The sequence below is a fragment of the Macrobrachium rosenbergii genome, chromosome 7 (assembly GCF_040412425.1).
Source record: "Macrobrachium rosenbergii isolate ZJJX-2024 chromosome 7, ASM4041242v1, whole genome shotgun sequence".
Classification (NCBI taxonomy): domain Eukaryota; kingdom Metazoa; phylum Arthropoda; class Malacostraca; order Decapoda; family Palaemonidae; genus Macrobrachium; species Macrobrachium rosenbergii.
In genome coordinates, this window is record NC_089747.1 from 2,407,501 (window position 1) to 2,434,643 (window position 27,143).

At 35.9% G+C, this 27,143-nt stretch overlaps 2 protein-coding genes across 2 annotated transcripts in view; one reads left to right on the top strand and one right to left on the bottom strand.

Moving 5' to 3' along the window:
• LOC136840009 (TIP41-like protein) overlaps positions 1–27,143 on the bottom strand; it is a 164,203-nt gene that overhangs the window by 123,647 nt on the left and 13,413 nt on the right. The window contains exon 3 of the mRNA XM_067106292.1: positions 4,386–4,449. The gene's annotated coding sequence lies outside the window, so the exon portion shown is untranslated. The remainder of the gene's footprint in view (positions 1–4,385; positions 4,450–27,143) is intronic.
• LOC136840485 (uncharacterized) lies at positions 18,934–20,908 on the top strand. Its single transcript, XM_067107150.1, has 2 exons — positions 18,934–19,191; positions 20,263–20,908. Exons 1-2 carry the CDS (start codon positions 19,038–19,040, stop codon positions 20,484–20,486), a joined length of 378 nt encoding a protein of 125 aa, XP_066963251.1. The 5' UTR covers positions 18,934–19,037; the 3' UTR covers positions 20,487–20,908.

A 27,143-nucleotide genomic window follows, 5' to 3' on the forward strand; every position in this document is an offset into this window, starting at 1 on the left:
TGATTCTATTATTCATGATTCTCCCTCAAAATAGGTTTAATTCGCTGATGTCACTGAAATTTCCATTTTTTGTAGTAGTCGCATATTATCTCCTAGAACGGATTAGGATGAACAAAAAGTCTTAAAAAACGAAATATAAAGACAGACTTACAATAAATACACAAATAACGAACCATTACACCATTCTGTTACGACTAATTCTCCCTCAAAATAGCGTCAATTCGCTGACGTCAGGGGAAATTTTTCAATTCTATCCCGTTCAGTTCAGCCCCGTCACCTAATCGACGTACTAGCTTCCGCGCCGTTGTTGTTCGCTCTAACTAACTCAAAAACGGTTTATGCATTATACCCAATTTCGTTAAAACAACACCTCTTTAATCCGATTTCGTCTGATTCATTCAATGAAACAGTTTGAAAATCTATGAAATCTATTTATGGGTAATTCTATCTATATTTGTCAGCAAATGAAATCAATTGGGTTTATAGAGGTTGCCATTCGCTGGTATGGTTTGGCTGAAAGCTCATCATTTGTGAAGTATGGACTGATAAAACGCGTATTGTAATCAAGCGTCCGTATTCTTTTCGGAATAACAATACGCGACAATGCGTACGTGTAAATGCGTATGGATTTATGTATGTGGAGGTATTTGTGTGTGTGTATATATACATATATATACATATTTATATATATAAATATAAATATATATACAGTATATGTTATATATATGTACATACATACATACATACATACACACACACACACACACATATATATATATACACATACATATATATATATATATATATATATATATATATACATACATACACATATGTACACATACACTCCTATGCGCACTCCTGTTCATACCTCCATACGCATACCAACACATATTGACATTATCATTATATTTCCAAGAAATGGTGTTGGAAAAACTGTGAATTACCCGGTTGCTAACGCAAATAAATAAGCGTAAAAAGAGTCTTTATTTCTTAACCTATTTTTTCCCGCTTCATGACCTCAAATGTACACAGGTGTACGTACAATTGTACACATTTGTACATAAAATGTACACAAGAGGTAATTGATGAGTGTACTTCTGAATAGGCAGTCATAAATTACCAAGACATGCCGTGACTGAGGGTTGATTATTCAAGTAAACGGTATGTTTATACGCGTGCTGTATGTGTGTGTGTGTGTATGTGTGCATGTGTATAATAGGTTCAAGCCTCAGAGAAACCGTGTCAGAATGAGGTCTCCGGTATGTGAATATATAAGTGTGTTTGTGTAGGCTATAATAGCACATTCAAGCTTCAGCTAAAGCGTTTCAGTACATTCAAGCCTAACGAAAGTGTTGCAAAATGAGATATCCTGTATGTGTGTATCTGTATGTGTGTTTGTGCATGGCACATTCAAGTCCCAGCAAGACCGTTTCAAAATGAGGATTCAGGTATGTGTGTGTATGTGTGTTTGTGTAGGCTATAGTACATTCAAACTTCAGCTAAAGCTTTTCACAATGAGGTCTCAGGTATGTGTGTGTGTATGTGTGTGTATGTGAGTTTGTGTACAGTACATTCAAGCTTTAACGTGAGCCTTTCAAAATGAGATCTTCGGTTAGTGTGTGTACGTGTATGTGTGTTTGTGTATCGTCCATTCAAGCCTTAAGTAAGTATTTCAGAATGAGGTCTCCAGTGTTTGTATATATGTATGTGTGTTTGTGTATACTACATTCAAGTCTCAACACAACCGTATCATAATGAGGTCTCCGGTATGTGTGTGTATGTGTGTTTGTTTACCGTACACAGAAGCTTTAATGAAAGCTTTTCAAAACGAGGTCGGCTTTGTATTGACGTCACGTCATTCCTGGCTCCCTCTGACTGTCATTACCTTACTCTTCCTCACATTTATTCTCAACTTTCTCCTACTGAAAAAATGTCCAAGCTCTTTCAGTAATCTGTGCAGGTTTTCTTCACTATCACCAATCTCTTCTCTATCCTCTTCAGTCACGACCCATCTTCTAATCCCAGAAATTTACGTCTATTTCTACTGAACTTCAATGACTTTATTGCAACACTTCATTTGTAAATGTATTAAGCAGCCATTCTGCTTGAAAATCTTCTCCATCTTTCCCACAGTTCTCTTTTCCCGTCTTGCAATTGCACCTTGAATAATTTTTTTATTTTTACGTTCAATTAATTTCTCATTTCTTAATCCGGCCACTTACTGGTTTTATTCCATCCCCAAACCTTCTTAAACAACAGACACTCCCTGCTGACTCTATGCCCTCACCCTGGAATTTTCTGGATAAAAACACTCCCTGCTGATTCTATGCCCTCATCCTGGAATTTTCTGACTAAAAAATAACACTCCTGGCCTCATAACTCTATGCCATCATCCTGGAATTTTCTGACTAAAAAACAAAAACACTCCCTGCTAACTCTATGCCATCATCCTGGAATTTTCTGACTAAAAAAAACACTCCCTGCTAACTCTATGCCCTCATCCTGGAATTTTCTGACAAAAAAAAAAAACACTCCCTGCTAACTCTATGCCATCATCCTGGAATTTTCTGACAAAAAAACACTCTCCTTAACTCTATGCCATCATCCAGGAATTTTCTGACAAAAAAAAAAAAAAAAAAAAAAAAACTCCTGCTAACTCTGTGCCATGTCCTGGAATTTTCTGAATGAAAAAAAAAACACTCCCTGCTAACTCTATGCCATCATCCTGGAATTTTCTGAAAAAAAAAAAAAAAAAACACTCCCTGCTAACTCTATGCCATCATCCTGGAATTTATGACAAAAAAAAAAAAAAAAAAACACTCCTCATCCCAAAATTTTCTGACTAAAAAAACACTCCCTGCCAACTCTATGCCCTCATCCTGAATTTTTCTGGATTAAAAAAACACTCCCTTCCAACTCTATGCCATCATCCTGGAATTTTCTGACAAAAAAAAACACTCCCTGATGACTCTGGCCATCATCCCTGAATTTTCTGAATAAAAACAAAAACACTCCCTGCTAACTCTATGTCCTCATCCTGGAATTTTCTGACAAAAAAACACCCTGCCAACTCTATGCCCTCATCCTGAATTTTCTGACAAAAAAAAAAACACTCCCTGCTAACTCTGTGCCCTCATCCTGGAATTTTATGACAAAAAAATACTCCCTGCTGACTCTGTGCCTTCATCCTGGAATTTTCTGAATTAAAAAAAAAAACACTCCCTACCAACTCTATGCCCTCATCCTGGAATTTTCTGAATTAAAAAGAAACACTCCCCGCTGATTTCGCGACCCCTTCCCGGAATTTTACGTCCACATAAAAAAAAAAGTTTAAAACATTCATCACGTTGATGAAAAATCAGACGAAACTTAATATTCAGGAGCAATTTGATATTCAGCGCCACAAAGATTTCGAAATGAGGTTGCCGTTGGATTTCCAATATCGGAGTATATTATTATGGCGGGTCACACCTCCCATAAACACGACACCGGGGATTGTCATTCAGTGCTTGTATTAACAAAAATATGCGGGGGGAAAGACACGAGCTTTTATTAGTAAAAAAATTGGTTCTCGAATTAACAATTACAGTCGCTGTCAGGTGTGCCTGAAACCTATATTCGAGTTATAATAAATAACTTTTTTTTTAGTTATTTTTTTAATCTGTCTATCTGTCTTCTTTTAGGAGGTTTTTGTCTCTGTCTGTCTGTCTGATTAGACTTCGGTTCAGATCCCAGCCTGAATTTACATATAGATTTTTCTGTATAGCTTCGTTTGTTGTTATTGTCACCGATTTTATGAGAAAACGGCAGCTTCCTGCTACTTGTAAAGGAAGATGTACGTGAGGAAAAAAGTATCTGGGTAGGTATGTTAATCACATACTAGATTATCAGTGTTTTATGACAAGTTCAGCTGCATAAATAAAACTGAATTGTGTCCCTTTGTCAACTGTGAATGCCAAAAGTTCCTTTAAATGTACATCAACATGATGAAACGCAGTAGTCAGCAATGGAAGAGCATCTATTACAGATTGGTGATGATAAGGAGAAACTGCGAGTATCAGCGAAAGGGTTTGCCAATCAGAAACACGTGTCTGTAGAGCGTATTTTGTGGATAAAATATACTTTTAAAAATTTCTGTTCAAAGGAAACTCCTTTGGAGAAAAAGACACGTGATTACGAGATAAGACCAAGATCCCCACTGATAACAGTCGTCTTATTAGCGCATTTATACCAGTTAATGGCTACTCCTTTCTTTAAAGGTCAGGAATACGCTACAAAAGAATGATCAGTGTCGATATGTGAAGCACTGTTAGTCATGCTGACTCACGCACAGACGAGAAGTTCTACGAAACTACAGAATTATTTAAATATCCTAAACCTACCTTACTCGCCACCTGACAGGTGCTGAATATCCATGCTTCTTTGCTCTCAGCAGTAGGGAAAAGCCTGCGAAGAAAATAAGGATTAGAAAATGATTGATTCAAGCCGGTAGCTGAAGAGGGGCAAAGGAGAATGTTTTAAAATGTTTTTAACTGCTTAGCCCAGTGCAATATATTTACCGATTTGTCATGTTGATGTATAAGCTTTATTCTACCTTTCTTTAAATGTCAAGGCTTCATCCAAACGTACCTTAAAATGAAGTATATTTACACTAGACAGAGCCATTCATTAGATCATATGTATGATTCACGGCCTCAGAGGGCACTGAGAGAGAGAGAGAGAGAGAGAGAGAGAGAGAGAGAGAGAGAGAGAGAGAGAGAGAGAGAGAGAGAGAGAGTATCCCTTATTCCAAATGAACTAAGTCACTACTCATAATTGTACAGTTAACACAGAGAGAGAGAGAGAGAGAGAGAGAGAGAGAGAGAGAGAGAGAGAGAGAGAGAGAGAGAGAGAGAGAGAGAGATTTAAGGGGCAAGTTATTGGAAAAGGTGGCAAAAAATAAATATGACTGAATAGAAAATATGACCGACAAACACGAAATTCAGGAGACATAAGAAAAATTCAGGAATGAATTGGTTCCTCGCTTGAACATTTGGAGGTCAGAATAAGTGATAACATCCACTGACAAAATAACAAATTAAAGTTATAAATGACAAAAAGAAATAAGTCAAGGTCAATTCAGGTATATCGAACTCAGTGTTGAGAAAAATTAACCCATTAAGCAAATAGTGCCTCTAAGCGTACTGATTACTAATAGACTCAATTTATTCATGGCTAGTCTACAAACTCTATTTGTCTTTTGCCCAAAACACAAACCTCACGATTTATACAATTTATATGGTTTGTGGGTTCTGTAAAGGCACTGAATTCTCGTTAATTACCCGTCAAAGATTTGAGCATGTACTGAGTTACGTTCAATTTGTACAGTATATCTATTTAGGAGGCCGCTGATAAGGAAGCTCTGTCTGTCTGTCTCTCCCCCTCTCTCTCTCTCTCTCTCTCTCTCTCTCTCTCTCTCTATATATATATATATATATATACAGTATATATATATATATATATATATATATATATATATATACTGTATATATATATATACAGTATATATTATGTGTATATATATTTTTTATATACAATATATATATACATATATTAATACATATATTAATCTATATACATATATATTTATATTATATATAATATACAAATATATATATATATATATATATATATATATATATATATATATATATATATATATATGTATATGTGTGTGTGTGTGTGTGTGTGTGTGTGTACGTGCATCAAAAATACCCAGCGACCTACTATACCACTTTAAATCATTCACTCTTCACAGGCGACTATTCAGGATAATCCTTGGGTCGACTAACGGTGAAACGAGTTTCCCAAGAAAGCTAACAAAAGAGCCCCATTGTGTGCTGACGTCAGCAGTTTCATCAGGAGCACTTTCCTAATGGGATCAGCGCGACAGAATAAGAAAAATAACATCCCGGGAAGTGGGTGGGTTTTTCCAGGTAGCGCGACTGATGCTGGCGGTCTCTGTAGGTGAAGAGCAGGGAATAATCTATTTTTGTTGGAGATGTGGGTCGTCGCTTTCAGTTTGTGTGGTTTTGTGATGGTGTTATGTATGGATCCTGATTAGACATTTATAAGTTTTTGGTTTTCTGTAAAAGAAAACTATTGTGCCGGCTTTGTCTGTCCGTCCGCGCTTTGTCTGTCCGCCCTCAGATCTTAAAAACTACTGAGGCTAGAGGGCTGAAAATTAGTATGTTGCTCATCCACCCTCCAATCATCAAACATACCAGATTACAGCCATCTACCCTCAGTAGTTTTTATTTTATTTAAGGTTAAAGTTAGCCATAATCGTGCTTCTGGCAACGATATAGGATAGGCAACCAATGGGCCGTGGTTAAAGTTTCATGAGCCATGGGTTATACAGCATTATACCGAAACCACCGAAAGATAGATCTATTTTCGGTGGCCTTGATTATACGCTGTACAGAAAACTCGATTGCCCCGAAGAAACTTCGGAGCATTTTTCACTTGTTTTATTTGCTTGCATCTAAAGTTTTATTTGTACGAGTTAAACTGTTGGAAAAGTTATATATGGTTTAAGTGTTCAGGTCGAACTTCTATATCGAACCCGTCACTCACTCGTCTATATACCCTTTAAAAGACTTTCACCTTCAGTAATAGGTAGATATTTATGGGGAGAGAGAGAGAGAGAGAGAGAGAGAGAGAGAGAGAGAGAGAGAGCTGTCAACACAAGAAAATAAAAGCAGGTACGTAGGTTGCTATGATAACAAGAACAATAAAAAATTATTCATCGTTATTGATGGTTCTACACGATACAAAAAAAAGTAAGAACCACTAACAAGCTGTCGACTGAAAATCAACGGAAGAAGAAGAAGAAGAAGAAGAAGAAGAAGAAGAAGAACACGACTGACAATAAACAACTATAAACAAAAACAGGAAGCATTTATCACCAGCGACAGGTAGAGACGACAGCTTGATTCTTATTCACCGGGCGTTCATTGATCCAGTCATCGAGGTAAGCAGGCGTTTCCTCTCTACAAAAGCTTTGTTTTGGTCAGTTCCAGAGTTCCAGGAACTGGAAAGCTCACTCAGTGTACCGGAAGAGTCGTGACGCTTATGGTAAACGTTGTCAGTGGATATTGTTCCAGTCTCTCGTGTTGGTTTCTTCTTCTGTGGCGTCCAGGTGATGAGATTTAGTGGTGTTTCTCGAATTACTTGTCTTTAGTTTGCTATAAAGGAGTATTTGAGGGGACGTGTGGCAGTGCTGGACGCGAAGGTGATGGCAGGATGGTACCCGATGATTTTTTTGTGTATAAAAGGTTTGAATCTTTAGGTATAGATGTGTGCATGTTATATATATATATATATATATATATATATATATATATATATATATATATATATATATATATATATATATATATATATAGTCTCAGTAATTAGGCTACTTCTGGAAAATCTTAGCTTAATGATAAATAATATTGCCAAGACCAGGAAGAACATTCTTATTACAAGCTTTCGAGGTATAAAACCTCATCATCAGGTTGAAAAACCGACAAGGATGAGAATCAATAAAATTACAATAAAATGAATTGTCATAATAAATCTTCAGCAAAAATACTAACGAAATATAAAATGAACAAGTAAATACAAACTAAAAAGGGTGAGACGTAAAATAACGAAAATTAAAAACACAAACATAAAAATATGAAAATAAAACTATAGTGAAATGTAAACAAACTACCACTCACAAAGTAAAATATTTAACGACCTAACTGAGTACCTACTTAGAAATTACACGATAGCTAGTTGAATACCAGACGAGTTGTTGTTCAATTCCGGCTTCATCTTTTAATAGTCAGCGACTAAAATTAAAAGGTCCAGTCTATTTGAACAAAAGACAGCACCCGAAAATCCAGGTCAGTGAAAGGATGGTCCTGTGCTAAACTGTGTTCTCTAATGGCAGAAAAGGGGTGGTTTGGAAAGGGGAAACCTAGTTCTAATAGAAAGACCTCTGTGTTCCAAAAAATTCTGTGTCTGAGCCAGCGGGAACTAGGGATCCCACGTATCGCAGACCACACTGCGAACAAGTGAACAAGTAAACGACACAGGAATTAAGGTCCACAGGCAGAGTAGGCTTCTCTCAAAAGTGATCTTATTGTAAAAGGGATTACAGAAACAAACCGGAAACTGATTTGAGGGAAACAATGCTTAAGTATTTTTGTAACTTTTTTCGGACCATATAGCTACTATGACCAAGGTAAGGCAATTTAATGCTTTACATCTTTACTAGCAGTACTGGTACCGGTCTGGGACAAAACTTTTCATTTAAAAATTTTTCAGAACTTTGTAAAATACAAAAATGGGATATGAGTTTTCAGAAAAGTAATTTGGAGAAAACCATATCTTGATGAAATAAATTAAAATCACAACAAACATTGTAGGCTCTATTAATCAAAGTGCGTATTGAGTTCATCTTATACAACTTTGGCGAAAAACTGAGGTAATTCAATCCCAAGCCAGTAAAAGTACTTTTCCTATAAACAGAGTCTCAAATTTGCCACTATTTCTGTATACCTGTACATCTGAAAATGACAACTTATTATCCTGTTCCGTCTCACAAGTAAAAGAAATGTTAGTGACGAGAATTAAATATTCAAAACAAATCAACATGTGATAATTCCTTAAATACAAGGAAAATCATCTATACCTACGGTAATACAAAAAATTTTTTAAATGAAAGTTTTGTCCCAGACCGGGTGTACAGTACTGCTAGTAAAGATGTAAAGTACATTAAATTGCCTTACCTTGGTCATAGTAGCTATATGGTCCGGAAAAAGTTACAAGAAATACTTAAGCATTGTTTCCCTCAAATCAGTTTCGGTTTGTTTTCTGTAACCCTTTACAATAAGATCACTTTTGAGAGAAGCCTACTCTGCCTGTGGACCTTAATTCCTGTGTCGTTTACTTGTTCACTTGTTCGCGGTGTGGTCTGCGATACGTGGGATCTAGTTCCCGCTGGCTCAGACACAGAATTTTGGAACACAGAGGTCTTTTCTATTAGAACTAGGTTTCCCCTTTCCAAACCACCCTTTTCTGCCATTAGAGAACACAGTTTAGCACAGGACCATCCTTTCACTGACCTGGGATTTTCGGGTACTGTCTTTTGTTCAAATAGACTGACCTTTTAATTTCAGAGTCGCTGACTATTAAAAAGATGAAGCCGGAATTGAACAACAACTCGTCTGGTATTCAACTAGCTATCGTGTAATTTCATAGTAGGTACTTGTTAGGTCGTTAAAATATTTTACTGGTGAGTGGTAGTTTGTTTACATTTCACTATAGTTTTATTTTCATATTTTATGTTTGTGTTTTTAATTTTTCGTTATTTTACGTCTCACCCTTTAGTTTGTATTTACTTGTTCATTTTATATTTCGTTAGTATTTTTGCTGAAGATTTATTATGACAATTCATTTTATTGTAATTTTATTGATTCTCATCCTTGTCGGTTTTTTTCAGCCTGATGATGAGGTTTTATACCTCGAAAGCTTGTAATAAAGAATGTTCTTCCTGGTCTTGGCAATATTATTTATCATTAAGCTATATATATATATATATATATATATATATATATATATATATATATATATATATATATATATATATATATATATATATATATATATAAAGGCAAAATTTACGAAGAAAAAGCGAAACAACGGCGTTGTTGCCAGGCCTTTCGACACACGGTCCTTTGCCAGCAGACTGATGAAAAATATAAAAGCAGAGGTACAAGAGAGCTCGTATAATTGACAGATGACATGCAGATAGCCTTGAGGATGGGGAAAATGAGGAACAGATGCACCCCCACTTTAATGTTTTTCATCAATCTGCTAGTAAAGGACCGTGTGTCGAAAGGCCTGACAACCACTCTAAGTTGTTGCTTTTCTTCGTGGCATTTTTGCTTTTATATATATATATATATATATATATATATATATATATATATATATATATATATATATATGTATGTATATATATATATATATATATATATATATATATATATATATATACAAAGGAAAAACAAGTTAAACAAACCTATACATCAATGTCAACAAAACCTATTCTTTCTAAGGACCACACAAAAAAAAACATCAAAAAACCCACGAAAAAAAACAGCAGACCAATCACCACCACCCAAAATTGAACAGCTTATACCACTAACCACCCCTCCATAACCAACACCTAACAATTCCCTCAAAATCTGGCAACAGATCCGCCAGAGTAGTTCGAGTGTCCAAAAATACTGATGTACAAAAGCAACTGAAAGCAATTTATATTTACCGAGGCCCGGCTGAGCTAGCCAGAGCTGCTGGTGTCCTAGTAAACAATTTATTATATCCATTAATGCTTTCCACTTGTTTTAAACGAAGCTTTGTTATGGGGGGGGAGGGGTGTATATAGACAGCTGTAGAATTGAATATATATTCATATATCTCTCTCATGGCTTCCTTTCATCTCTCGTAGTGGCTTTTGTGAAAGCTGGTTTAGCGGGAGATGTGTTGGTCAGGTAATGTATATTTTATTTTTTTTTATTTGTTTGAATGGAAACGCGTGTATGCGTGGATATACGGCGGGGCAGGTGGGCAGGTATATGCGTTAATTGGAAAGTTCAGGTGAGTTAAGGTGTATGTTATTTTGGTGTAATATATATATATATATATATATATATATATATATATATATATATATATATATAAATTTCTTGACTCACATCAGGATCAACCCAGGTCTTTCAATTGAAGGGCAAGGGCGCTGCCCACTAGGCCATACAATTGAAAGACCTGGGTTCGATCCTGACGTGAGTCAGAAATTTATTTCTGTTCCACACGTGATTGTGTTGATTATATACATATATATATTTTTTTCTGAATCACACCAGGATCGAACCCAGGTCTCTCAAATGAAAGAGGCAAGATTGCTACCAATTGACCCCACATAAGTAGTGATGGGATTGAACCCAGGTCTCTCAAATGTAAGGCAAGGCCGCTACCAGCTGTCCCACACGGGTCGTTACCTGTGTGGGCCATTTGGTAGCACCTTTGCCTTTCATTTGAGAGACCTGGGTTCGATCCCGATGTGAGTCAGAAATTGATATATATATACATGTAATTTGAAGAAAATGTCTCATATATCAGTACGTGTGTGTGTGTGTGGTAGAGAGAGAGAGAGAGAGAGAGAGAGAGAGAGAGAGAGAGAGAGAGAGACAAATAGCTGGAACTTCTTATATCAATGGTCTTTTATTCTTGATACTCTGGAGAGAGAGAGAGAGAGAGAGAGAGAGAGAGAGAGAGAGAGAGAGAGAGAGAGAGAGAGAGAGCCAAAAATAGCTGGAACTTCTTGTATCAATGGTCTCTTGGCCTCGATATTCTCCGGAGAGAGAGAGAGAGAGAGAGAGAGAGAGAGAGAGAGAGAGAGAGAGAGAGAGAGAGAGAAACAATCCAACACACCATTTTAACCCAACAGCCAGATGAATCATGAGCTGGAATCTGATCCCCTGGAAGATAATCATTGTATTGCTTTCGTCATCCTCTCTAACTTTTACCCGGGGTGGCCAGCCGAGCGTCGGGTATGTTCGGGGGAATTTTGGCAATTTCTTCATCGCCGAAAATATGACCCTCTCCAGGGAAGACGCCCACCTCATCATGGATGCTGAGAGCAAATGTGAGTACAAGTTTAGTATGAAATACGTGGGTTAAGTAGTTTTAAAGGGAATTGGTTGTATATAAGTTATAGTTGCTAAGCTTTGAAATATTTTAATGACTTAAAAAATAAATACTGATAAATTAATGATTGGTTTGATGTGTCTTGATGGAAAGGCGTGTCTAAGGAACTTTAGATATTAATGAATATTGCAAAATTATCTGTAAATATTACATATTTATCTGTAAATATTACAGATTTATTTATATATAATATATATTTATTTATAAATAATAAAAATTTATTTGATAATATTACAAATTTATTTGTAAATATTACAAATTTATTTGTAAATATTACAGATTTATTTGTAAATATCACAAATTCCATTTCTAAATATTACAAATTTATTTTTTTACAACAAATTTATTTGTAAATATTAAGAATTTATTTGTAAATATTAAAAGTTTAGATGTAAATATTACAGATTTATTTGTCAATATAAAAAAATTATTGGTAAATATCAAAATTTGATTTGCAAATATCACAAAAATATTTGTCAATTTTAAATTTTTTTTTTTTTAAACAGAAAATTATATTTTTTTCTTTATTAATCCTCCCACCGAGGATAGAGAGGAAAGATAAGTTATCGCATAATTTTTCTGTAGCCAAATCTATCGAGAATCCATATAGGCTTCGATCTCCTTCATCAACAGAAAGAAAGAAACAGAATTCTATTTGATCTATTATCTGTTGCCAGGAGCCAAAATACCAATTTGTTCTTCCTCTTGTTTTGAGACGAGGCATCGATCGGTATTTCTAGGACAAGATCTAGTTTTTATCTAGATTTTGGTATAAATTGTCAAAATACCTCAACGTATTTGGTTATTTTTTTATGTGACCTTGTTTATTTATTGGTTTGCTTATCTTGGCGTCACACGTAAATAGCCTGTTTGTCAGTGATACATCACTTGGATAGATCATAAAATTTAAATGATAGGTAATATTGAAAATGAAAATAGTACAATTTAGGTCAATAACAAAACTCGGACGAGAGAGAGAGAGAGAGAGAGAGAGAGAGAGAGAGAGAGAGAGAGAGAGAGAGAGAGAGAGAGAGAGAGAGAGAGTCTATTAATTAATCGTAAACATTACAAAATCGTCATATGGCAAAAAAAGTAATTATCATATACTTCACAGAATTTACATTTAGTTCTCATCCTCAAATAACCCCAGACCCCTCCACTCTCTCTCTCTCTCTCTCTTCTCTCTCTCTCTCTCTCTCAGGTATCTTTGTAATTATTAGGAATGATTTACTGACTTTTAAATAAGCGATGCTCTCTCTCTCTCTCAAATCAATCTAAAATGGCCGAAATATGTAGGGTAATCACCAAGCTAAAGGTTTAACGACTTTTCCTAAGCTCCCAAAAATCTGTCGCCCACCTCCCAACCCCGGGCCATAACCGCCCCCCCCAACCTCTTCCTTCCCATGAAAGCTACTCTCCCACATCATTCCCCACGCAAGCAAAATGCAAGCAAACACTCTTCCCTTTCAGGTCAGTGTACGAACCAGTGCAAGGTCTAATCCTTCGTGTTGATAAATAGGATCCCCTTTCAGGTCAGTGTAGGAACCAGTGCTTTGTCCTTAGGACCTGCGGAGTCTGGTCACTCGTTTGGATAACCGGGACGAAGGCTGAGTGTAGGATGTCTGCTGTAGGACCCACGAATTACAGCCTGCTGAGGCAGGAAAACACGGAGCTCTTTTTCCGTGAAGGTAAGGAAATGATTGTACAGTTATCTGAGAGAGAGAGAGAGAGAGAGAGAGAGAGAGAATCACTTAATGCAAAGCATAGAGATCAGCACTATTGATTATACAATTACCTGAGAGAGAGAGAGAGAGAGAGAGAGAGAGAGAGAGAGACAGAGAGACAAACAGAGAGAGAGAGAGAGAGAGAGAGAGAGAGAGAGAAGGGGAGTGTATCTTATTCAAAATTAAGTAAATCAGTGCTAATAATTGTACAGTTAACATAGAGAGAGAGAGAGAGAGAGAGAGAGAGAGAGAGAGAGAGAGAGAGAGAGAGAGAGAGAGAGAAAGGGTATCGGTTATCTTAAGGTGTAAAACAAATCACTGCTGATAATTATACAGTTACCTGAGAGAGAGAGAGAGAGAGAGAGAGAGAGAGAGAGAGAGAGGGTGGGTGGGGGAGGGGGGTCAGGGATTATTAGAAAATAAAAGCGAAATTCAAATCTCATCTTCTTTATGAGATTACGCTCGTTTATGAATGAGGAGATTCGTTCCTGGAGAGCCGAATTATCTTTCCTCTCCGAAGTCAGGAGATGCGCCGAGAAAATGTTCTGGAAACAGACTTGCAAATGAAAATTGTATCACGTTTCACATTTCATCTTTTCATGAGAAAACGTTTTGTCATTTTAATAATGATTTTTGTTTATTTTTAATTCTCTGCAAAAGAAGACTATTGTGCCGGCTTTGTCTGTCCGTCCGCACTTTTTCTGTCCGCCCTCAGATCTTAAAAAAACTACTGAGGCTAGAGGGCTGCAAATTGGTACGTTGACCATCCACCCTCCAATCATCAAACATAATAAGTTGCAGACCTCTAGCCCCAGAAGTTTTTATTTTATTTAAGGTTAAATTTAGCCATAATCTTGCTTCTGGCAACGATATAGGATAAGCCATCACCTGGCCGTGGTTAAAGTTTCATGGGCCGTGGCTCATACAACATTATACCGAGACACCGAAAGATAGATCTATCTTCGGTGGCCTTGATTATACGCTGTAGCGGCTGTACAGAAAACTCGATTGCGCCGGAGAAGCTTCGGCGCATTATTGACTTGTTAATTTTTGAAGATAAAGACTATTAATTAAATGCTAGGGAATTAGAAAACAAAATAGATAATGTATTCAGTGAAATTATAACACCCTTTCATAATACGATACAATTTATTTGACCTATAGATGAAATGCCTACCTGTTTCTAATTGGTTATTTAATCTTCATACGCTCGGGTCATATGCGCGCACACACGCACGCAACCTTCATAACATATTAAAGCAATCCTCAATTCTCATCTCCCAAAAGCTAATCTCATTACCGAGACGGGAATAATTGTGAAAAAAAAACAAGATTACGAGAGATAATTGAAAATCCTGTTAGGGAAAAACTTCCGCCTTTTTGGGTAATTTCAGGTCATTTCTAGGGTAACAGGGTATTTAGAAATCCCTTAGGGAGAAATTTCCATCTTTAGGGCATTTTTAGGGTATTAGGATATTTAGAAATCCCTTTGGAGAGAAACTTCCATCTTTAGGGCATTTTAGGACATTTCTAGGGTATTAGGGTATTTAGAAATCTCTTGGGGAGAAACTTTCGTCTTTTGGGTATTTTAGGGCATTTCTATGGTATTAGGGTATTCAGAAAGTCTTGTTAGAGAGATCTCTATCTTTAGGGTATTTTGAGGAATTTCTAGGGCATTAGGATATTTAGAAATCCCTGCTAGGGAGAAACTCCATTCTTTGGGTATTCTAGGGTATTTTTAGGGTATTAGGATATCTGGGGTATTTTTTATATCGGTGAATTCGCGCTCTATCTCAAGTTATAAGCTTGGGTGTGTTTCCTATTCTTGTCCTTAAAAAAAGATATTCATAATTATCTCAGGTTTTTGTTTTCTGTGAAAGAAAACTATTGTGCTGGTATTTGTCTGTCCAAGTCCGCACTTTTTTTGTCCGCTCAGATCTGTGTAAACTACTTTAGGGCCAGAGGCTGCAAATTTGTATGACTTGATCATCCAACCTCCAATCATCAAACATACCAAATTGCAGCCCTCTAGCCTCAGTAGTTTTTATTTTATTCAAGGTTAAAGTTAGCCATAATCGTGCGTCTGGCGACGATATAGACCAGGCCACCACCGGGCCGTGGTTAAAGTCTCACGGGTCCCGGCTCATACAGCACCATACCGAGACCACCTAAAGATAGATCTATTTTCGGTGGCCTTGATTATACGCTGTGGCGGCTGTACAGAAAAGACTCGACATTAATCACGGATAATTACCACGAGTTTTCGAACACAGAGATCACCTAATTACAGGTGTTTTTAACCACCCAGTCAGGTATTTCCTAAAACTATAGACTCTCTTTTGCTGAAAGATATATACAGAAAGTTTACAAACTTTATCGTTCTGTTATGCCCCATTTGAAACCCACGGAGGATTAATGGAATCCTTGTTCTAAAAATAGCTTTTTCTGTTCTTTTTTTGGCTGGGGTTAAAATGTATGTGAACAGAACAAAAATAAAAGAAAAATACCGATTCTTTTGTTTTGTCAACCATTTGAAATTATGACATAGGAAGAATGCAAAATTTCCAATATGAAAACAGTTAGATATTCCTATGGATTCTTTATGCTCCTAACTTGAGACACAATACTAATACGAGTTACAGACACAGTACTAATGCTCATAAACTGAGACACAATACTATTACTAGTTAGATACAATACAAATACTAATTTGAGAGACATTACTAATACCAATTTGAGATACAATAACGTCTTTCGTTGACAAGAGAAAACAAGAATGCCAATTATGAATATCAAGGAGAAATATTCAGTTTAAACTGACTGAAAAAAATTTAAGCGGAAATATTCATCCTAAAATTTACTGAAATCAAAATGTAAAAAAATTAGGCCATTTTGAATTTACATAGAGCACTTCCTACGTCACATACAAAGTGGGTCATCTATGAATATCAAGCAGAAGCTGTACATAGATGAAAAGCTATATATATTACTATAATTTAAATCAAGTACACAGATAAAAACGACGGCCATACAGTATCTTTGTCTTAATTCATCACTTATCGCCTCTCGAGTTTCCGCGGATATGAAGAGAAGGCTACTGATGGCCCATCATTTAAGGGGTGATATTGATGGCCCCTCGTGATGGTGTGGATATTAATGGCCCTCCAGAAATGGGAGAGATTGATGGGCTTCGTGAAGGGGCGTTGGTACGGAGGCTTCCTTAGATGGGACTATTTCATCCGCCCTTCGAGATGGGGAGATATTGATGAGCCTCAAAAAAAAAAACAAGATGAAATTGATGGGGTCTCAAAGAAGATGGGTGGTGATGGGAAGACCCATTAATGAGGAGGAATATGGACAGACCCTCAAGAAAAAGTTGGAACAAATGGCAAAGCATTTCGATAAAAATTACATAGAAAACATTTGGAATATATTACAGTGGTTTTGTAAATGTTTCATATATACATATACTGCATGTATGTATGTATGTATGTATGTATGTATATATATATATATATATATATATATATATATATATATACATATATATATATATATAAATTTAAAGTGGAGAAGGACAGAGGGAAATTTTTACAAGAAAAAAGTTTAAAATTAATTTTACTTGCAATAGTATATATATATATATACATATATAAACACATACTATTTTAATATAATATATATATATATATACATATATAAACACATACATTTATATACATATATATATATTATATATATATATATATATATATATATATATATATATATATATATATATATATATATATATAAATATATAAACAATTATGTATGTGCTTTAGGCTTCCTATTTAAGAAATATTATACTTAGTTTTAAAACATTAAATGATATTAAAGGAAGTGATATTAAATCTGGGCTACATATTATTATGCATACTTACGTATACTCGAAAAAATGTTCATGCATAGTTGTATCAATGCACACATTCGCACACACACACACATGCACGTGCGGCTAAAATAAAAAAGCTTTCTTTAGGAAAATGGAAAATGTTAAAAAAAAAAACTCCAGCTCAAAACACAAAATATAAATGTGACTTTCTTTGGTATGTGTCAGAGGTTCGTGTCAGCAAACCATTTGTTATTTTTTCTTTCAAATGACTAGTGTGATTTATGTTAAGCATTCCCACCTTTCAGTAAATATAGTTATTTGGAATCTTCTCTCTCTCTCTCTCTCTCTCTCTCTCTCTCTCTCTCTCTCTCTCTCTCTCTCTCTCTCAGGGAACTGTGTAATTATTTGGATGGATCGATTGATTTTGAAATAAGCGATGATTCTCTCTCTCTCTCTCTCTCTTGGAACTGTGTAAATTATTTGGACTGATTAATTTATTTTGAATTAAGTGACGAGTCTCTCTCTTTCTCTCTCTCTCTCAAGTAACTCTGTGATTATTTGGACTGACTTATTTACTCTGATATAAGTGATGTACTTTCTCTCTCTCTCTCTCTCTCTATCTCTCTCTCTCTCTAATGAATACATTTTGTTCACAACCAATATGGTTCACTGGATAGGTTCATATCATTCTAACAGAATCCAAATTATATTTGATAAAAAAAATAATAATAATAAAGATAAAATAAAAGAAAATAAAAATAAAATAAAATAAAATAAAAGAATAATAAAAATTAAAGCACAAAAAGAATAACAAAAGAAGAATAACAAAAATGAAGATAAAAGATTATTAAAATACAAGCCCAAGGGAAAAGTCATACATGGAAAAGCATGTATTATCTGGCGTTGCTAGGTTACCTGGATCTGCCTGGAAAGTGGCACTCTTAATATTCTGGCATTAACAAAAAACAGCTTTCGACATCCCAGCTACCTTTCCCTGGAGACTGTCTTCACCTCGCACACGCTCATTTTCAAAGCTATATTATAATTATATAGTTGTAGTTATAATTATAGTTATAGTTATTCGTTTTGATCTTAGGTGATTTTGAGTGAGTTTATCAATATAATAATTGATAAATGATACTTGATTCTATTGATTTGATATGAATTTATGGATTTTAGGCTGGAAAGCAAGATAAAGATATCCAAGAAAAAGGAGATGAAGTACAATTATTATTATTATTATTATTATTATTATTATTATTATTATTATTATTATTATTATTATTATTATATGGAACAAGCCCACCACATGGTGCCATCGATTTGAAATTCGACCTTCCAGAGAATATTATGGTGTTCATTAGAGGCAACAGAAGGTAATGGGAAATACAGAAACAACAGATCACTTCTTGAAAAATATAAAAAATACATTAACAAATTAATAAATAAATAAATAGATGAAAATGTGAGTAAATGATTAAAATACAAGGAGAATTGTATTAGGGTAGCAACGCGATGCACCTTCGCTTGAACTCCCGAAGTAACTGTTAGAGGTGCTGGACAGCAAGATTGAAGAAAGGAAGGGGAGGTTACTTATTCATAATCCCAATTATCTATCTTTTACAGACACAATCAACGGGGAATACTTCATGATGCCTGACACTCTCCTCTACTTGAAGCCTAACGTGACCTTGAATTTCACTGACGCCAAGGCTTACTGCTCGAAGATTCCCGGTCACAGGCTGAGCATCTACAAGAAGATGGACCAATGGAGAGCCATTTCTGCCAAGATGGATAATAATGGTGAGATCATTTCCGGGATTATTTTAGTCGTTTTTCAAGTTGATCTTTCTTTACTGGTCGTTTTGAGTTTGTTGTGAAGTGGCTCAGTTTTTAGTTTCCCGTAAGGGAAAACTATTGTGCCGGCTTTTTTTTCTGTCCGCCCTCAGGTCTTAAAAACTTCTGAGGCTAGATGGCTGCAAATTGGTATGTTGATCATCCACCCACCAATCATCAAATGTACCCAATTGCAGCCCCCTAGCCTCGGTAGTTTTTATTTTATTTAAGTTTAAAGTTAGCCATGATCGTGCATCTGGCAACGATATAGGGCAGGCCATCACCATGCCGTGGTTAAATTTTCATGGGCCGCGGCTCATACAGCATTATACCGAGACCACCTGAAGATAGATCTATTTTCGGTGGCACTGATTATACGTTGTACAGAAAACTCGATTGCGCCTAAGAAACTTCGGAGAAATTTTACTTATTTAAAGTTGTTTAAGATAATTTGAAACACTATAGGCATACAGTGTTATAGTGATCGTTAAAATAATCTTTCTTGTTGTCAATTACGGTACAGACTGATGTCGTGCAACTGTAAAATCGACTTGAAAACGTACACATGCTATATTGTCTCCACTGCAGTAATACATATCATAGACATGTTGGCAACTTATCGCACACACATCACAAACAGGTTGAATACAAGTCAACGACTTATTGGTAATTCTAACCAGTGCTTCATTAGATGATCCAGCATTTGCCAGAGACTCGCTCTGCACTTTCTGTCGTTGACCTGTTTTCAACCTGTTTGTGACATGTATGCAATAAGCTTCCAACATGTTTATGACGTGCTGATGACATGTTTGTGACTTGTTGATGACTTGTTTATGACATGTTAATGACTTGTTGATGACACGTTTTTCTATCGTTCTGACGCACCTCTCAGGAACTAAGGGAAAAAAAATTCCAGGTGCCCAAACTTACAAAACAAGTCCTCACTTTTGGAATACTGAAAAGAAATATTCTTACAGTCTGACCATATTTGTCGGGTACGGTTCAGAAATGTTATTCTATACCCTGTTCTTTTTCTAGAACCATACTGGGTTGTGGATCTGCAGAAACAGGACGACAATACGGCTATATGGGGCGACGGGACCCTATACAAAGACACAGAAATTGGGCAAAATCTGCCACTCCAGAATGCTTACAGTATCGCCAGGATTTACATCTTCTTCAATGGGACTCTCGATGACGGCGTGAGCTACAGAATGAGAAGATTTTTCTGTCAGGCAAATCCGTTTGGTGTTGATTGGTGAAGTAGTTTGTTTTTTGTATTTTTTTTTGAAGGAATGTGAGTAAAAGCGTAAATACAGAAGTGTATTTTTTGAAGGAATGTGAGTAGAAGCATAAATACAGAAGTGTATTTTTTGAAGGGCTGTGGACAGAAGTGTCAACGTATTTATAGGAAAATAATCTTATTCATTAAACAAATATTGAATGTAAATTACATAAAATCTCAGACGAATGTTGAATGTGCAGTGGGTGTGATAAAACGGCGCACATTATTAATGTGTTATCGTAGTGTCCTCAAAATAGAGTTACCGCAGCTTCGTTTGAATAAATTATTGTCCCGCTGTACGAAATGGAATTCTATAAAATCTATCGTGTGGTTCTTCTCTATGGGCAGTTAAAGTGATAGCATTTACACCCACTTGGTTTGAACGGTATATCTTATTAGATGATTTCAGGAAGAATATTCATATCCTTCTTGAAACTTCCATGAAAAAGTTTTTATGTTTTCCGCGAAGTCTTAGTTTGATTTATTTAATGTATTAATTAGTTTTTGTATTTTTAAATGAGTGGAATCTCTTCCTGGTGAATTTCCTTTACCTCCTCGAGGTTACTTCTTCCTGATGAACCACCATATTCTTTGGAAGCTTGAATTTCAAGTCAATGGCCCCTGTGGTGGGCTTGTTCCATATGAATAGGTTTCACCTTCTGAATAATAATAATAATAATAATAATAATAATAATAATAATAATAATAATAATAATAATAATAATAATAATTGTTCTCTGTCCTAAAGGTTATTTTTTTTATCATTTCATTGAGCAAAAGACCTTTACCAACAACTAAACAGTTGTGTATTGTTGTATGTTAAAGAGAGCATGGCAACGGTATTTATGGAACATTTATTAATTGAATGCACAGCACTTAGCACTTCACATTTCAAACTTTGTTAGTCCCTGGTGGGCACAGACACACACGCACACACAAAACACACAACCAGCCACACACACACACACAAAAACACGCATACCCACCCACACACACACACACACACACACACACACACACACACACACACACACACACATATATATATATATATATATATATATATATATATATATATGTAACAAATAGATAAATATATACTTTTGTATATATATTATATATATACACATATACATACATATATACATATACATATATATACATATACATAAACAATCACCCTTTACGCTCAATAAACATAAAAATGGTGCAGGCATTACATGCTTTAAACAGCCATCATTCTCTACCAAGCAATGGAGTCACTTTATAATGAGATGGAGGCTTTTTTTTTTTTTTTGAGGGGAAGGGAAGTTTGGTGGATGGGAATTGGGTGGAGGGGGGAAGGAAGGAGGGAAGGGAAGGAGGGGGAGGTTGGGGGTAGGGATCAGCAGGCCCACTTCCCAGCTCATTATTTTGACATGAAAGGAGAAATAAATTCAGGGCTCTCTCTCTCTCTCTCTGCCTATCTCTCTCTCTCTCTCCTGGCTCGTTAGGGATTATTATTAATTATTATTATCGTCTTGAATCGTTATTTATTCATGTTCATTTGCATTTTTAAATAATTTCAGAATAGGCCGCTTGGGATTTTAATATTCTGCGTGATGTACAGTTCCGGAATTATTATGATTATTGTTCAGAAAATAATCTAATTGTCTGGACTTTGATAATTTGAACTTAATTAGGCTAAATCAGTCAGAATAAATGAAGCTATAATAAAGTTATAGGAACATTATGTATACATATATATATATATATATATATATATATATATATATATATATATATATATATATATATATATATATATATATATACTTTTACATACATTTATATATACAATACATATATGTGTGTGTGTGAGTGTAGGTATGTATTTACGCTCAACCGTAGTTACTTGCATACATAAAACGGGTGTACTAACACGCAAGTTTTCATTCAGTAACCACACATACTTCCAGCTACAATAGATGCTGGTCCGGTGTTATGGATGAGAGGTATGTTAAAAGAAAAAAAGAAGTTTGGTTAAGCACCGAAGATTTTTGTTCCACTGACTCGGGCTAATGAGGTAGGCGCTTCTATCGTCTTGCATTGAGAGAGAGAGAGAGAGAGAGAGAGAGAGAGAGAGAGAGAGAGAGAGAGAGAGAGAGCTGTTGACTATGAAGTGGGATAAACAATATGTTTTAATGGAGAGAGAGAGAGAGAGAGAGAGAGAGAGAGAGAGAGAGAGAGAAATAATAAGATAAAAGATCTGTTTCAATGGAGAGAGAGAGAGAGAGAGAGAGAGAGAGAGAGAGAGAGAGAGAGAGAGAGAGAGAGAGAGAGAGAAATAATAAGATAAAAGATCTGTTTCAATGGAGAGAGAGAGAGAGAGAGAGAGAGAGAGAGAGAGAGAGAGAGAGAGAGAGAAATGTTGACTTTGAAGTGAGACAGAAGATATGTTTTACTGGGGAGAGAGAGAGAGAGAGAGAGAGAGAGAGAGAGAGAGAGAGAGAGAGAGAGAATTGTTGACTTTGAAGTGAGACAGAAGATATGTTTTACCAGAGAGAGAGAGAGAGAGAGAGAGAGAGAGAGAGAGAGAGAGAGAGAGAGAGAGAGATTAAGAAGTCAGTGACTGACACACAGAGAGGGAGCTGAAGTGGGTGGAAAGCGAGATTGAAGAAAGAAAGAGAAGAGCTAAAAATTGAGAGCATGTAGGGGCTGAAGGGATGCTACAAAAAAAAAAAAAAACCTTAAGTAATACCTACAGTTCATCAGGTAAGGTACACTGACATCACTACTCCAAACTCCCCCTACGAGGGAAACAGCTTGTGGCTTTTGAAGTGAGACCGAATACATAATTTTTCCTCTAGACTAAAAAAATAACTGGGAATTTCAGTCTCTACAATCGAAGACTCTCGAATGGGCTGGAATGGAATACAGATTTCAGGCCAAAGGCCAGACCTGGGACCTAAGAGGTCATTCAGCGCTGAAAGGGAAATTTAGAAAGGCTTGAAAGGTGTAACAGGAGGAAAAACTCAAAGATGCACTATGAAACAAGTGTTAGGAGAGGGTTCGGGAAAGTAAGATGGAAGAGAGAGAATATGAAAGGAGTTACAGTAAAAGGAATGAAAGGGGGTGCATTTAGGGGCCGAAGGGACGCTGCAAAGAACCTTAAGTAATGCCTGCAGTACTCCGCGTGAGGTGCACTGACGGTACTATTCCCCATCCCCCAACAATCCCAGACTCTCAGAGGGCTTACTATACATCAGATTGTAATCAGGTATTGTATGGTATTTCGGTAGCTTATAAGATTCCCTATGATAATTTTTCCCCTTGAAAAAATTGGCTGCCATCTTATGGATGTCCGGAAATAAAATCTTACGGCAAATAAATCTATAGGGACCTCGAACTTTCAAATAAGGGCAAAGTGATATCTGATTTTGCAGTAACTGACAGAAAAACAAAAACATACTTCAAACAAGTGTAAAATGATGTGAGATTTTGTAGCAACTTACAAAAAAAAAAAAACTTACTTCAAATGGGTGCAAAAAATACAAGATATCTGACTCTGTAGCAACTGACAAAAAAAAATATTACTTCAAATGGGGGCAAAAAAAGATATCTGATTTTGTAGCAACTGACAAAAAAAAAAAAAAAAAAAAACTCACTTCAAACGAAGGCAAAAAAGGATATGGGATTTTGTGGTAACTGACAAAAAACTCATGAAAAACTAACAAAGAAAAAACCTTATAAAATTCAACACAAAAGGCAGAGTAAATCAAATGAACTGTATATATTGGAAAATATAAAGCAATAAAGCAAAATTCTACCAAGATCACACTTCATGGCTTCAACTGAAATACACGTGTTATTGTTATTATTATTATTATTATTAATCACCAAGAATATACTTCAAGGCTTCAAATTGAATAGTCTTATTATGGAACAAACCTACAAGGATCATTGACTAAAAATTCAAGCTTCCAAAGAAAATGGTGTTCATTTAAAACAAATAATCATGATTTTATTATTATTATTATTATTATTATTATTATTATTATTATTATTACTGAGAAGATAGCTCCACTATTCATATAGAATAAGCCCACCACAGGGTCCAGTGACTTGAAATGCAAGCTTATACAGACTATGGTTTTCATTTGAAAGAAGTTACAGAGAGAAGAGTTACCACGTATTAAAGAAAAGAGATAAATTAATGAATAAATAAATAAATAGTTTGTTATAAACTCTAATAATCCTCAGGGCATTCATATCTTCCGTGAATTAACACTGAATCCTATTTAATCTCAGTTATTACTAATTAATTATTTTCAAGACTTAGATATCCCCGAACGAATATATAAATCCTTCCCCAGAACCAATCCCCACCAAATCCTGAGCTGCAAAATACAAAATACAGAATACAAAATAAAAATCCCTGTGCCATTAAATCCTTCCCTCAAACTAATCCCCACCAAATCCCGAGCTACAAAATACAAAATACAAAAATACAAAATAGAAATATAAAGAGAATTAATTTGTCTTTTCAGAGACGGCAATGAGTAATGGCCCCCTGCTTGTCAAATGGTTTCTTCTTATATATATCGGTATTCCATCGCTCTGACTTGACAGAACCTATCTCCCCTCTAATGGTTTGTCCCCCAAGGAGTTATATCCTTATGCTGTAGCAATAGATATGAGAGAGAGAGAGAGAGAGAGAGAGAGAGAGAGAGAGAGAGAGAGAGAGAGAGAGAGAGAGAGAGAGAGAGAAATCGTTACAATATTATTATTATTATTATTATATTATTATTATTACCCAAACTGAGCTAATAAGAGAGAGAGAGAGAGAGAGAGAGAGAGAGAGAGAGAAATCGTTACATTATTATTATTATTATTATTACTCAAACTGAGCTAATAAGAGAGAGAGAGAGAGAGAGGAGAGAGAGATTTCACCTCCGTATACTTTATCTTTCTTTAACCTTTACACAATTATTATCATTATTATTATTATTATTATTATTATTATTATTATTATTATTATTATTATTATTATTATTATTACATAAGCCAATGCAGAACAAACGTAAAACGCCTTGAAATATTAAAGCCAGCTGACACTAAAGAGTATATACTCAGACGCACGAAAGACAAAACAGTAAAATGAGAATGTCGATTAACTAACAAATATAATATAACAAACAGTTTCAAGGAAGAAAAACGAAGGTGAAATACTTTGTAAAGAGGGTACACTGATTACAGACTGTAATAGCTGTTTATTTAGTTAATATTAAAAGAAAAAGGAGTTGGAGTGGCTGGACAGCAAGATAAAAAGACCCATAGCAAATAACGGAGATACAGTATAATAAGGGTCTAAAGGTGGAACTTGGGAATAAAACCCCACAGGTACGCTAAGAATTGAACTGAATTGAAATGAACATAGAATTTAGGCCAAAGGCCAAGCACTGGGACCTATGAGGTCATTCAGCGCTGAACCGGAAAATGACAGTAAAAGGTTTGAAAGGTGTAACAGGAGGAAAACCTCAAAGCAGTTGCACCATGAATCAATTGTTAATAGAGGGTGGAAAGTAAGATGGAAGAAAGAAATATGAAAGGAGGTACAGTAAAACGAACGAAAGGAGTTGCAGCTAGGGTACGCTAAGAAGCAACTGTAAGAGGTGTTGGACAGCAAGACTGAAGAATGGAAGGGGACTGCACGTAAAGTAGAAAGCTAAAAAGTGGATGCAGCTAGGGCCCAAAGGGACGCTGCAGAAACCTTTCAGTAATGCCTACAGTGCGCCACGTTAGGTGCGCTGATGGCTCTATCCTCCTACGGGATATTCAGGAGGGTTGAAAGGCTAGGTTATGCCCTAAGCAATCAAATAGGAGAGCAAATATACAGTCGAGGTCAAAGATCATTGGTGTATAGGCCTAACAGGAAAGCAAACATGTACTTTGTGCCCATAGGCCTAACAGAAAAACAAATACACAGTTAATGCTACAGTTAACGTCCAAAGCGGCCATTTAGAATATAAAACCAGGCATTTGAAACAAAAGCTATTGTAGATCTGGCCTCGCGCAATCAACCAAATGAAAAAAAAAAAGCGGCAAAACGATAATAAAATCCATTACTCTCCAACGTCGGTTCGAGCGGGAAGAGACGAACGCCGAGCGCAGTATTGCCAATCTGCCCGCCAATAAATCTTTCAGCGCTGTCACCGAGCGCTATTGTTTTTTTTTTCAATCGGCTTTACAAACGATTCTCTGCGGTTCCGGCGCTACCAAGAGTCATTTTGGGGATTATTGGTCTAAATAGATCAAATGGGACATGTGCGTGCATTCGCCATTATCTGGAATCGATGGTTGGGAGTTGGTACAGGAAAGCAATCGAGAGATTGTAACCAGTCAGTATGCAGTGATTATCGGTCTATCTGTGTAAGTGTACATACAGAATACAGCATAGAATTTAGGTCAAAGGTCAACCGCTAGGACCTATGAGGTCATTCAGCGCTGAAACGGAAATTGACAGTAAAATGGTTACAAAAGTGTAACAGGAAGAAAACCTTGCAGTTCCACTAAGTATATCTTAGTTTAACCAGACCACTGAGCTGATTAACAGCTCTCCTAGGGCTGGCCCGAAGGATTAGATTTATTTTAC

What these genes read in the sequence shown, in the direction of transcription:
- LOC136840485 (XM_067107150.1), top strand. Translation starts at nt 19,038, where the DNA reads ATGATGCCTGACACTCTCCTCTACTTGAAGCCTAACGTGACCTTGAAT. An exon ending in TGCCAAGATGGATAATAATG is followed by an intron (nt 19,192 to 20,262) that starts GTGAGATCATTT and finishes TTCTTTTTCTAG; the next exon opens with AACCATACTGGGTTGTGGAT.